General features: G+C 45.7%; 1 protein-coding gene across 1 annotated transcript in view; it reads right to left on the bottom strand.

The window, feature by feature from the left end:
• Positions 1 to 695: 695 nt before the first annotated feature.
• Positions 696 to 13,222, bottom strand: part of DHX8 (DEAH-box helicase 8) — a 29,237-nt gene continuing 16,710 nt past the window's right edge. Inside the window, exons 17-23 of the mRNA XM_004328006.4 lie at positions 11,540 to 11,680; positions 8,566 to 8,721; positions 6,050 to 6,187; positions 5,435 to 5,563; positions 5,060 to 5,256; positions 4,402 to 4,581; positions 696 to 3,543 (exon numbers count right to left, since the gene is read on the bottom strand). Of these exons, the coding sequence (XP_004328054.3) occupies positions 3,324 to 3,543; positions 4,402 to 4,581; positions 5,060 to 5,256; positions 5,435 to 5,563; positions 6,050 to 6,187; positions 8,566 to 8,721; positions 11,540 to 11,680 (1,161 nt within the window). The 3' untranslated portion in view covers positions 696 to 3,323. The remainder of the gene's footprint in view (positions 3,544 to 4,401; positions 4,582 to 5,059; positions 5,257 to 5,434; positions 5,564 to 6,049; positions 6,188 to 8,565; positions 8,722 to 11,539; positions 11,681 to 13,222) is intronic.

Genomic DNA, 13,222 nt, shown 5'->3' with positions numbered 1-13,222 from the left:
ATGACCATGCTACCCATGTGTACCCCAACTGTGTGTCCCCTCCCGCCGTGGCTCCAGGTTGCTGTTTTTGCTGAAGGTGAGGACAGAGTTTGTGTGGAGAGGATCTGGAGAGCAGGGAGAGAAGCAAGGCACCCAGGCAGGAGGGTGCAGGGAGGCTGGAGCAGCCCCGAGCCCTGGGTCCTGGCTAGTGGAGGAAGAACAGGCCAGACCTTCGCAGGAAAAGGGAAGGAGAAACAGCATGGATTCTCCTTGCCCAAATTTGGGGGAAACCAGAACCCTGGGCCAAGTTTTTGGGGTTCGGGGAAAGGCCAGGCTGCAAAAGTGACACCTAGAGAGGAAGTGTAACAGTAGATATGACAACGGGGTGGCTGTGCATAAGGGAAGGGCAAGATGGGCAGTTCTAGACCCAGCCCCTGTGTAAGCAGCTTCCTAGGAGCCAGGCTCAGGTGAAAACGGGTGCTCTCCATCCAGGTACATCAGAACTGCAGGGAACCAGAGCTGCGCTGAGGCAGGGCCGGCCCAACCCCGTTAATGCTTCACCCTCAGCCCCTGCCCAGTGCTTACGCCAAGATGGCAGAAAGGGATGCCACTCGAACCCTACCCACAAATAAAAAGCAATGTTATTTTTTTCCCCAGAAACAGAAAACAATGCTGATTTTCATAATTGAGAGCAAGAGACAGAAAATTTTAAGAAACAAGTTTTAAAAAATATATGATTTAATTGTACATGAAAGCCAGGGTATCATGGTGGGAAGAGGTGTAAAGTCAAGTGGAAACCCTGAGGTCCCCAGTAGGCGCACATGAGGAGAGACAGGAATTTAGGTGAGAAGCAGTGTCCTGGAAAGGTCTCCACAGGCTGAGACACGTGACCTCTGCCCTCTGAAATGCGCGTTAACGAGACACTCCTCACAACTCTTGTTCAAATCCTTACACTTGGAGGGCACTGCTCCGAGTGGAGACAGCTACCAGATCACAACCACGACCACTGGAGAGAATTCTCTGTCTGAAGGAGAGACAGCCAAAACCAAATCGTGCTCCAGAATGGATGAAGGTGAACCCTGGACCAAGGCACGTGACCCAGCAGGAGAGCTGACATGTGGCCCGTGGGGATGGTCCCCCGACACACAGACAAGTACAAGACTCGGCACATGTGCAGGGGCAGGAGACTCCTGAGCTAGGCTCCCACAGGGGTGGGGTAAACAGCATACTCTTAACAACCGAGAAGACTCCAACTCCTTGCGTGAGACCCACATCCTCTCCCGGGCTGTCACTCAATCTCGGGAAATACTGGTTCAAGGAAGAGAAACAGGGGCCCCACTGTGTAGGAGCAGCAGGCGAGTCCTTCCCAATCTGGCTGGGAGCCCCCTTCTCCCTCTGGGCAGGCTCAGCAATACTGCCTACATGCTGTTTCCTGGTGGACAGTCAGAAGGTCAGACCCCAGCCATGTTGTCACAGCACAGACATGACCCCAGCTCTTCGGGGAGATGTTCAAGGAACACCCACAGAGCTGGGGTCCTTCTTTTTGCTCACCTAACCCAGAAAGATGACCAGCCTGCTGTCTCTCACCCTTGGCCTGTTAAACATCCCCTTTTCAACTTCAGCTTAAAACCCAAACCTCCTTCCTTGGGGGCGATGACTTCAGAGGTGCGAATGCCGTCAGTGCTGGTCACCCAGCTGGGACAGGTGGGCTGCCAAGCCCAGAGTTTGTTCCTAAACTGGAGAGACCTGGGCTGGAATTAAGACTGGCGAGCTGGGTACTCGGCCCCTGCTTCCACTTCACTTTCCTCGGTCCGTCCCTGCACTACCTCTCCCTATAATACCTTAAAGGTTAGCACGTAAAGATCCCCTGCCCTTAACTGCTGGCCTGGGCTTCCTGAGAGGCACACTCAGAATCGTAGGAGCTCACTCAGCTCAGTAAAGGGGTGGGGACCTACAGTCAGCAGATTCTGCTGGGTTGTTTCTGAATTGTCTTCAGGGTGGCTGGTTTGCTGCTCAATGACAGCCCACAGTCCTTTATATCCTGATATGTCATATGGTCTCTTTTAGTGTCCAGCGTACCACTGTATAGTAGTTCTAGTATTTACATCATTACTTACTGGTGTGAGGAGGTAGGAAGCAGTGCGGACCATAACACAGGATGTCCCCAATCCCCCGGGGGCTTCTCTACAAGACCAACTTCCCAGAAGTTCCACAGCCTGGCCCAGCAGCATCTGCCTGATGTTCTCCCAAGTCCAAGCCCAGAGGCTTCTCAGGGAATGTGAGGAGGGCACTTGGAGGTGGCCATTCCACAGCAAATGCTAGGAGAAAACCACCAAGCACGAGGCCAGGAGCACAGACCCTAGGCAGCACAAATCAGGCTCTGAGAGGTGCTCTGCTGATTTTCAGTTTGGAGGGGAGGAAGGGAGGCTTTGACCAAAAAAACCCTTTGTCAGACCTCAGGAGGATAAAAATAAAACCAAAATAAACTGAAGGTTGTGTCACTACTTACATGTTTCAAAAGGAAATAGGACACGCTGCATGTTGTGAGCATGGCAGGCGGGAAAGGGAGCCAGGGAGAGCCTTCTGTGTTCAATATGCGGCATCTGCAACCACTCAGGCGCCCCAAGTGGAGCGCCTGTGCAGTGGATGCGGTTAATCACGGGGCGGTCCACGCAGAGCCGGACCAGCGCCGGTGCTGAGAGATAAGACTGGAGGTCCGGCTGTGTGTCACCTCCCAGCCCAAAGAGGCCCCAGGCTCTGGTTTCAGGGTACTCTCCACTGAAGCCACAGGTACTAACCCTCCTCACCCTCAGCCCAGGCCAACACTAACCATTCAGCTAGAAGAAACAGCCACAGAAAACCAATTTTGTGTCCTTAAGAAAATAAATATTTGCAGGAGGTTAAGCAAAAGTACAGGGGCTGGACAGGGGCAGGAAGCGGGGCCAACACTTTCAGCGAGCTCTGTGGCTCCCTCCTCCAGAGTACCAGCTAGGGCATCAGGGCCCTCACTGAGTCCAGGTACCAGATGCTCACGACTCCCCTTTCCCATCCGAGGGCTGCGGAAGTTTCCCCTGTCTTGGAGATGATGCACTGTGCTCCCATGTTGGCTGTGAGCCCTGGCTGAGTGCCTTGGGGTGGTGGGGCTTGGAGGCTCTGATCAAACCAGGCGTAAATCCCTGTTTCTATTTTACCACCAGGGAAGAAATGAGAGACAAGTTTAGGAAATGCCCAGTTGAGATAGTCAGTCACTGGACAGCTGTATCCTCAGGATCAGCTTTTCATCAATAAGAGCGAGGCCAAGCCCTGGCCCACTGCTGCAGAAGAGACAAACAGACTCTTGCCTCTCAGCGCCGCCGGAAGGCTCGGGATATTCTCCAGGCGTTGGGTTCCTCATAGCGGTTGTACAAGGGTTCAAGTCGTTGCTGCTTCTTCTGCTTGCTTAGCTTGGTCGGGTCAGAGACCTTGAAGAAGGCTGGAGCAAACTCCACGAGCCACCGGGGGTCAATGGTGGTGACCTCACGCATGTACTCCTTCGTGGTCAGCACCAGCTCGTGGTACACCACCCTGAGCGGGGTACAGAGAGAGGGCTCAAGCCTCCGATACAGGCCTGGCTCCACGGCACCCTGGTCCCTGGTGGGCCTCAGCTGAGCTTGCATTTGACCCTCCTACCCCCTCTCCTGCCTGACCCCTGAGGAGACTGCAGTCTCTGTTTATGATAGCCACAGCCCAATACTGAGGAGCCTGCACACCTCTAACCACAGAGAACTGCCAGTTCCAACGATTTCAATGACACGGAGCCAATCACATCCCTTCTCTGGACCTCGGATTCCTGCTCTGTGAAATGGGTGGTTTTCTGGGCTGTATCCATAGACCTCCAGGGCGCTGAAGAGGACCTCAGAGGCTGCCACAAGGGGATGGGGAAAGCCAAGCAGGCAAGGCTCTACATCTCCAGCCCTCTTCTACCACCACGGTGGCACTGTGGTTTTTAATTGGTTTTATGTTAGGGTGGGTAAGATTCCAATTTTTTTTAAAATACTACTTGAAAAAAAAATTTTTTTTTTAACCACCTCACTAGATAATCTCTAAGATCCTTCCTAGCTCTTACCCCCATGATTTTCTCTAAAAAGGGCCTCAGGACTTCCCTGGTGGTCCAGCGGTTAAGACTCTGCGCTTCCACTGCAGGGGGTGCGGGTTCAATCCCTGGTCAGGGAACTAAGATCCCACGTGCCGCACAGTGCGGCCAAAAAAATAAAACTAAAAATAAATAAATAAATAATAAATAAAAAGGGCCTGATATTGTGTCTAATTCAGGCTCCTGCTTCTCTAGAAATATGAGCAATATTAGAATAGGAAGTGCTGGGGGTGGGTGAGGATACAAACACAAAAGGCCAGCAGATCCACAAGCTCTCTCTGCCCACCTACCATTCGGGCTGTCTGTTGAAGAGAGCACTGGAAGGATGGATGTAGACCACCTGCTGGTCGATCAGTGTCCGGTAACCCTCCTGTGGGTCTTTCTTGGCAGCGTTCCGGAAGAATCCACTGCAGATGGCCTTCTGCACTCGGACTGTGGACTTACCACAGGAGACCACATCCAGCTTGTGTCTAGCAGGAGAATAAATCAAGAGAGGACAAAGGTGTGAGACTATTCTGCTTTCAGAGGTTCTATCTTCTGGAATGATGGTACCCAACACATCCTTCTTGGGGTCCCCAGAGTTGGCACCAGGACCCTGCTTCCAGCCCTTCCAGGGGCAGCTCTACACAGCAGGAAAGATGGATGCCATAAGAGCCAGACACTTTGCTTCGGTTGTAATTCAACCCAACTAATAATGTTGCAGACGCTTGTAAACAAAGAGCATTGTCAACAACTAATATATCATCTCCCTCTTAGGAACTTTCTGAAGTGATTCTCAGCCACGTCCTTACCTGGGGAGGAGTACAACAAAGACGGAAAAGCTGGAGGACAAGAGTTATGTGAGGAGCAAGAGGACAGGTGCCTACAGCTTCACAGGTTCGTACAGAGACAAACAGACACGGCATTCAAGGAGGTTCAACTTGAACATGAGAAGTCACCGGGTGTTACCTGTCCATTATGCCCAACATCTGCTTGCGAATGTCCTGGGCCCGGCGCAGAGAACGAGCCTGGATAAAGTTCTCATAGCACCATGGGTTGGAGAACTTATTGTTCTTCCAGGAGTTGTACACGGCCAGCAGGGTGAGGTGGTCCCCTTCGGTCTGGTGGAATTTGGCCTTCTTCTGATCTGCAAGGGCTTGTTTATCCTGCAAGCAGTGCGGAGAGGATCATTTTCCACCCCACAGCTACTAACTGAACATCCAGCAGTGCTGGGGAGCCCTCTGCGGCCCCATCAAGTGTCCACATTAAGCACTGTGGTGGCAACAGGCTGATTTCACCCAACTTCACCTGACCCCTATCTGAATGTGGGCCTGAACTCCCTACCTTGGGCCTGTAGAAGACGTTCTGCACAGACAGCATGGACACAATGGTCAGCATTTCCTCACTGCAGCCTAGATGCACAGACATGATCAGCATTTTGCACAGCATTGGCTCCAGGGGGAACTCTGCCATCTAGAGGGAGAAGAAGAAACTACAATTGCATCCCTGGGGAAGACCCATCTGGGGTTGCTAGTGTAAAAACACTGGTCAGAGTGGGTAACAGACCACAGGAGGTTTACCTAAGCACTATGGTGTGGGATGCCTGGCTCTATCAGAAGACTTTTTTATTTTTAATTTCCCAAATAAACCCAATAAAATGTATGTGACCAAGAATATAACTACCATTGGGATAGGTGGGAATTTTGCAGACATCTTTTCAAATTAAGGCTAGACTCAATAATATATCATGAGGTAAGATTAACTGAATAGAATTTCTTTTTCTGTAAAGAAGAAAGAGTTTTAAGTGACAGCGGAAAATCCAGGTTAAAAACAGGCATGTAGAATTCTACTCAAAGCTTATCCAGGGCCTCAGAGTTTAATCTTTTAAACAGAACAGAGTATGGAAGGTTAGCCAGGGAACCTTCCCCAAAGCACCAGAAGTTAGGTTCTGTCCCCTACCCTGCGGCCCAGGCGAGTAAGTAGGCCCTCGTCGTCCAGGGCCCCCAATGTGTATAGCTGCTCCATGGCTGTGATCAAGGTTTCCATTGGCGGGGCATCCATAAAGTCAAAGGACAGCAGGTCATTGATGCCCATGGCCTAGAACAGAAGAGAAGAACGTGTGTGATGGGAAGGTCAGCCTCACCAGTGTTAACATGGAGGGAGACTACTTGTCACCTTCTCTCTTATATCTTCGACTGCAATTAGGAAGCCACTAGCAGGATCAGCAGGAATCTCCAGGAATGCGCCACACAAAACTCAAGACTGATAGAAAGCATATACTTTCTCGGGAAACTTTAAAAAACACTCTCTCAGAATGACAGTATGTACAGCTTAACGACAAAAAGATAAAAATTTAAAAATGGGCAAAGGTAGACATTTCTCCAAAGAAGATATTAAAAATGGCCAACAAGCACATGAAAAGATGCTCAATATAACTAGTAATTAGGGAAATGCAAATCAAAACCACAATGAGATACCACTTCATACCCACTAAGATGGCTATAGCTATAATTTAAGAAAGAAAAAAAAAAAAAGAAAGAAAATAACAAGTGTTGGCAAGATATGGAGAAATAGGAATCCTCATATGTTGCTGGTGGGAATGTAAAATGGTGCAGCTGCTGAGGAAAACAATTTGGTGATTCACCAATAACTTAAACAGAGAATTACGAAATGATCCAGGAACTCCACTTCTAGATATATACCCAAAAGAACTGAAAGCAGGGACTCAGACAAATACTTGTACGTTAAGTTCACAGCAGCATTATTCACAATAGCTAAAAGGTAGAAACCAGCCCAATGTCCATCAATAGATGAATGGATAAACAAAACACCGTATATACATACAATGGAATATTATTCACCTTGAAAAATGAAATTTTAACACATGCTGCAACATGATGAACCTTGAAAACATCATACTAAGTAAAATAAGCCAGATCAAAAGGACAAATATTTTATGATTCCATTTATCTGAGGTACCTAGAATAGGCAGATTCATGGACACAGACAGTAGAATAATGGTTACCAGGGGCAGAAGGGAGGGGAAAAGGGATAGTTTAGTTAAATGGGTACAGAGTTTCGATGTGGGATGATCAAAAAGTTCTGGAAATGGACAGTGGTGATGGCTGCGTGGCTGCACAACACTGTGAATGTACTCAATGCCACTGAACTGGACATTTTAAAAAGATTACAGTGATAACGTATTGTGTATTTTATCATAATTTAAAAAAAAAAGACAACAACCAGCTTGCCCTGTCTCTTGCATACATAATTTCTCCTGTGCACCTAGGAAGTGCCTTGTACCATGTTAGGTGGCAGGGATATAAAGGTGACTAAGACATGGTCCCTGCTCTCAGAGTTCACAATGGTGAGACACGTGGACACAAAACCACCGGCAATCTGCCTGGCACAGAGTGTGTATTCGATACATTTGTTACCAAATTTGATGACTAAGAGAGACAAGTGAATGATGCCCTATCCAAGTGTGTATAAAGGGAGATGTGGCAGGACCTAAGCTTTCTGCTTCTTTCCCATAAAGTGATGGTGACCATAAACACAGCGGGCGTTCAATAAATTCTTACTGTATAAGAACTACAAGGAATTATGTTAGCAACCAGTAAGCACTGTGCCCAGTGCCCTTACCTGCATTATCTCCTTTATGTTCGCAGGAGAGACTATTAACAGCCCCCGCTTTTGAGAGAATAGAGGGCAGAAGGCCGAGCAGATAAATTTGCCAAGGACACACAGCTCGGAGCAGAAGTTTGAGCCACAGATGCCTCTCTGTTCTCACTCCAGAGACTGGAGCAGGTTTTTTTTTCTGAAGCTCTGTTTTAGCCTCTCTTACAGGGAATGAATAATAAATGACAACAGAGCACTCTGCATCAGAGAAGTGCTAGGGCTCCAGCGCAGCATCAGTGTCGGGGGGTGGGGGGCGGGGGTCCCATCATCTAGGAAATTACTCATGCAGCTCCCCCTGCCAAAAGACAAGGAAGGTCCTCACAGGGGACTGAGAGAGGAAGAGCAATGATTCAGAATGAAAACCGAGTCCCCAGGGGGCCAGGCTGAAATCTGTACTAACAGTTCCCCTTTTTGGATTGGGGGTTTTGCTTCTGTTCTAAAAGAACAGAATTGGATCTGAAAGTTAAAGGGTTGAGGGAAGTGAGTTTGTCCACAGTTTGGCACTGATTCGATTTTTCCTAATATCCTGTTTGAAAATGCTCCCAGCTAAAACCTTTTATAACCAAATACCCTGCTGGTTACGATGGCAAGAAAAAATGTCACAGCACACATGCCAATTTAGCCCCAGCCCCGCAGCAGAGAGGCTGTTATCACAGCCGTTTGCATTCCACTCAAAGGGACTGGTTCCATGAGGTTACTGAAGTATTTAACAAGGTTCATAAAACTGAGATTCATTTACTAAGGCCATAGGATTGGACTGTTCTACCAAAGCATTCTAACAAGACAGTGATTTCTACCTTGAGTGAGAGCACTGTGCTTGCTAAGTTGGTTCTCTGGATTTCCGGCACGTTGGTGGTCAGCATTTCATCTCGGTAGGCACGTTCTGTGTACAGCCTGTAACACTTTCCTGGGCCTGTTCTCCCAGCTCTGCCAGCGCGTTGCTTTGCCTGAGCCTAGAGGAGTGGGCATATAAAAGTAACATATCTGTTAAACATTGCTTAACAGCTTTACCCAGGAAATCTGTTAAAAGAGGGGCACTCAGCAACAGGCAAAACCTAAAATGGGGTTTATTTCACTTCCTTTAGGGTCATTTCCAAGACTACCTACCAACGCTCTTATCATCCCCTCTCCAACACTCAGCATTTCAGGAAACTTTGTTCAAGTGAGGCCAAATACAAGCAAGTGAATAGAAGAAATATGGTAAAGATCACAGAAATATACCTTCAAAATAGTGTGGCAGGGGCTTCCTTGGTGGCGCAGTGGTTAAGAATCCACCTGCCAATGCAGGGGACATGGGTTCGATCCCTGGTCTGGGAAGATCCCACATGCCGCGGAGCAACTAAGCCCGAGCGCCACAACTACTGAGCCCATGCGCCTAGAGCCTGTGCTCTGCAACAAGAGAAGCCACCGCAATGAGCAGCACACGCACCACAACGAAGAGTAGCCCCCGCTCGCTGCAACTAGAGAAAGCCCTCGCGCAGCAATGAAGACCCAACACAGGCAAAAAATAAAATAAAATAAAAAATATTAAAAAAAACACAAAATAGTGTGGCACATCATAAATGAGAAAGCATAAAACAAAATGACAAAACCCACCCTCCACAGTGATGACCAAATGTAAGTGAACTGAATAAATATAATGTTAATCATACCAGTGAATGAGTCTGCAGCTGTTTTAAAAATTCGGTTTGAGATGCTCAATGACAGGAGGAAATGTTCACTCACAGAGGTGAAAAAGCAAGTTGCCAAACAAGGTAATACTAATTTTATTTATTTTTTAATCTTAATGCAAATACACAAACTACCAGAAGTAAAAAACTAGGGAAAAAATACCTTAAAATGTTAACTGTGGCTAATTCTAATGGTAGGCTTGTTGATGAGTTCTATTTTCTTTATCAAATATCCAACAATGAACATATATCACCTTAATATTCAGGAAAATTAAATACTTAATTAAAAACCGCACACTTACTACACTACTAGAATTGCAACCTGAAACAAACATGAAAAAAGATGGGCAAGAAAAACATCAAAATGATGACAGTGATTGGTGGTAGTAGGACTATGGGTAACTTCCAAAATAATGTAATGTAATCTCGCCCTGGGAGAAGGGCGCTAATTTTTGAAATTAAAAAAAAAATGTAGGTTAGCCCTAGGTTGCTAGGAAACAGTGAATAGCAATCTGAAGAGGGCTGTTTTCTGACAAAACCATCTGTCTTATAAATAGTATCAGGATTTAGAAATTCCTATGCCAGCTCCAAACCAAAGGATGGAATATGCAAGGTCACTACCCACTCAAAGGCAGGCAGCAATCACACACCGTGGCAGACTCCACAGCATTCTACAGGTGTCTCTCCAAATCAGGGAGAGCAGATAATAATAAATAATTTCTCCATCACTGCGAGTTGCACGTATCACCCCCAGGAGAACTGTACAGAGTACACATGCTGGGGCCAGACTGCCCTGGTTTAAATCCTGGCTCCACCAGCTGTGTAACAGGCAAGTCACATAACCCCTCTGGTTGTCAGTCTCATTTGTGAAATGAGGATAATAATAACATCTACAACAAAGGATCAACTGAGAATACAATGAGTTCATGTATGTGAAAGTAGCTGGGACAGTGCCTGGCACTTAGGAAGTACCCTGCAAGTCTTAGCTATTATTACTAAAGTTTCAAAACGAAAACAGCCTTATGGTATTATAAATTATGAAAGTAATACATACCTCTTACAGAATATTAAGATAATATATATAAAATAGATAACTAATAAGAACCTGCTGTATAGCACAGGGAACTCTTCTTCACTTTGCTGTACAGTAGAAACTAACACAACATTGTAAAACAACTATACCCCTATAAAAAAATTTTTTTTTAAAAAGGACAATAGATAAGAGTACAGGGAAGAAAAGGTGCTTTACCCATCAGCACAGTAACCAGCAGCACCACCAAGAAATAACCCTGGCTAACATTTCGCCAACATGCTTTCGGTCGCAGGCACGTTTACATACACTGTGCACAAGCACACACATATTTAAACAAAAATTGGATTATACTACTCATGTTATTTTGTAGCTCACTTTTTTCAAACGCTATATCAGAGTTATGCTTATGCCATTAAATATAGATACACACCACCTTGTTAATGTCACATAACATTCTATGGAATGAATTTACCACATTTTATTAAACTACTTCCCTTTTGGAGCTCATTTAGAATTTTTCCAGGTTCCCTCCAATATAAACAATGCTCCAGTGAACATCCTTTTCCATTACCTTTGGATATGTGTTCAATCATTTCTAACTTTCAGATATACTTCTAGAAGCGGAACTGTTAGGTTAAAGAAATGAACTTTTACATTTCGGATACATTGTGGCCAAACTGCCTTCAAAAGGGATGATCAGGCTATTCGTTTTTAAATATAATTTAGGTAGGAGATTATTCCATAATTACCAAAGAAACATATTATCATCTCATGAATTATTACTATCTCAGATATCTGTGGTGGCTAAGTGCAATACTTTAAAATATATGTTCTTACCACTTATATTAGATCATCTAGGGTGCTAGGATTCAATTTTTTTTTTTTAAGTTCCAGTTTTATGGGGCTTTTTAATGTTGACACACAATTCTGGAGATTAAAAACAAACAACACAAAATCTCCCTTATCTCAAGAAAGCAGCCAGCATCTTAAAACCATAAAATTCAAAATACAAAACCATAAAAAATTTCAGAAGCGCCCTAACCAGGATTTTCAGAAAAGCTGCCATACCTGAGAAATAGGAGTTACCACGAGCTGGTCGATCCCAGTCTTAGAATTGTAAACTTTCTGCTTCACGAATCCAGGGTCCACCACATAGTAAATGCCGTCAATAGTCAGTGATGTCTCCGCAATGTTGGTGGCAATCACGACCTGCAGGCAAGAAGGACACAGCTGGATTGAGCCGCCCAGGCTCAGCCCAGAGGTGTGAGAGGAGACTTCTGAACTCAGACACCTTCCCAAAGGGATTGTGTGGCTCTCCCTCTCTCTAGATGATTAGAGAGCACTTAACCTCAGTTTGGCCTCAAATGGGCAGAAGGGGAGGTGCCTTCCTCTTAAGGGTTAGGTTGGGGAGGGAGCGGCACCTGAGAGAAGTGGAGTAGGAAAAAGCAGTGGCCAGTCAAAGCCAATTTCATTTGGTGCAAATGGTTACATATCTCATTTTCTAGATCCAATGTTGATTACTACAATTTTAATTTTCTAGCACGCTGGGAAGGCAGAGATTTCCTGGCATCACATGTGCCAGTGCAAAATGAGATTTTTCTTCCCCCACGGGGACATCTGGACTACAAAATGGGCTGTTTGTGTATGTGGAACAAGAGGGAGATTTTTTTTCTGATCATGAAATGAACTATAAGGCGGCAGAGGAATTTCACAGTTTGTGTGTATGCAGCAGTATATGTGATCTAGAAGATTATTGGTCTCAGCTTGGCACTGCCACTGTTCTTCCACCCAGAGGTTCAGATAATAAAACACAAATGCTCAGAAAAATCATTGTTAGGAGGCACCGAAACATCTCACCCCATGCCAGCATCTTACCGGCCCTGAAACGCTTCTACCTGCCAGAGAGCTGCAGAAGCCCTCCCGGAGAGAAGTGTCATCACCAGGAACAGAACAGAGGAGGAATCACTGTCTTCCCACCAAACCTGCTCCTCCTCGTTTCCCTCCTCAGCACCATCTTCCATCCAGCTGCCCAAGCCAGAAACTGGTAGTCATTCCTGACTTCTCCCCTCTGCCCTTCCCTAAACCTCCAGGCACCCACTATGTCTTGACCATTCTAACTCTTTAATGTTATTCAAATCCTTCTATCTTCCAGATGGTTACTAGATTCATTGTGGTGGTCATTTCATAATATATGCAAATGTCAAATCACTTTGTAGTGCCCCTGAAACTAACATAATGTTGTACATGAACTACATTTCAATTAAAAAAGAAAATCCATCTGTCTTCCATTCCTACGTATATACTCAAGAGAAATGAACACACATGTCCACACTAAAACTTGTAAACAAATGTTCATACCAGCATTATTCATAATAGCTAAAATGTGGAAACAATCCAAATGTCCATCAACTGATGAATGAATAAACAAAATGTGGTACACTCTGTTCTACAACAGAATATTATTCAGCAATAAAAAGAAATGAAGTGTTTATACATGCTACAAGTAAAAGAAGCTAGTCCGCAAGGACCACACATTATGTCATTCCATTTATGTGAAATGATGAAATGTCCAGAATAGGAGAATCCAGAGACAGAAAGTGGATGAGTGGTTCCCAGGGGCTGAGCAGAGGGTGGGTGGGGGATGATTGCTAAAGCGTGCAGGGTTTCTTTGAGGGGTGATGAAATTGTTCTAAAAATTAACGGTAGTGATAAATGGTGATTGATTAATGATTAATAATGGTAATTAATGGC

This window comes from Tursiops truncatus, chromosome 20, assembly GCF_011762595.2.
Source record: "Tursiops truncatus isolate mTurTru1 chromosome 20, mTurTru1.mat.Y, whole genome shotgun sequence".
NCBI lineage: Eukaryota > Metazoa > Chordata > Mammalia > Artiodactyla > Delphinidae > Tursiops > Tursiops truncatus.
The sequence above is the reverse complement of the archived record's forward strand: the minus strand, read 5'-3'. Positions and strand labels throughout refer to the sequence as shown.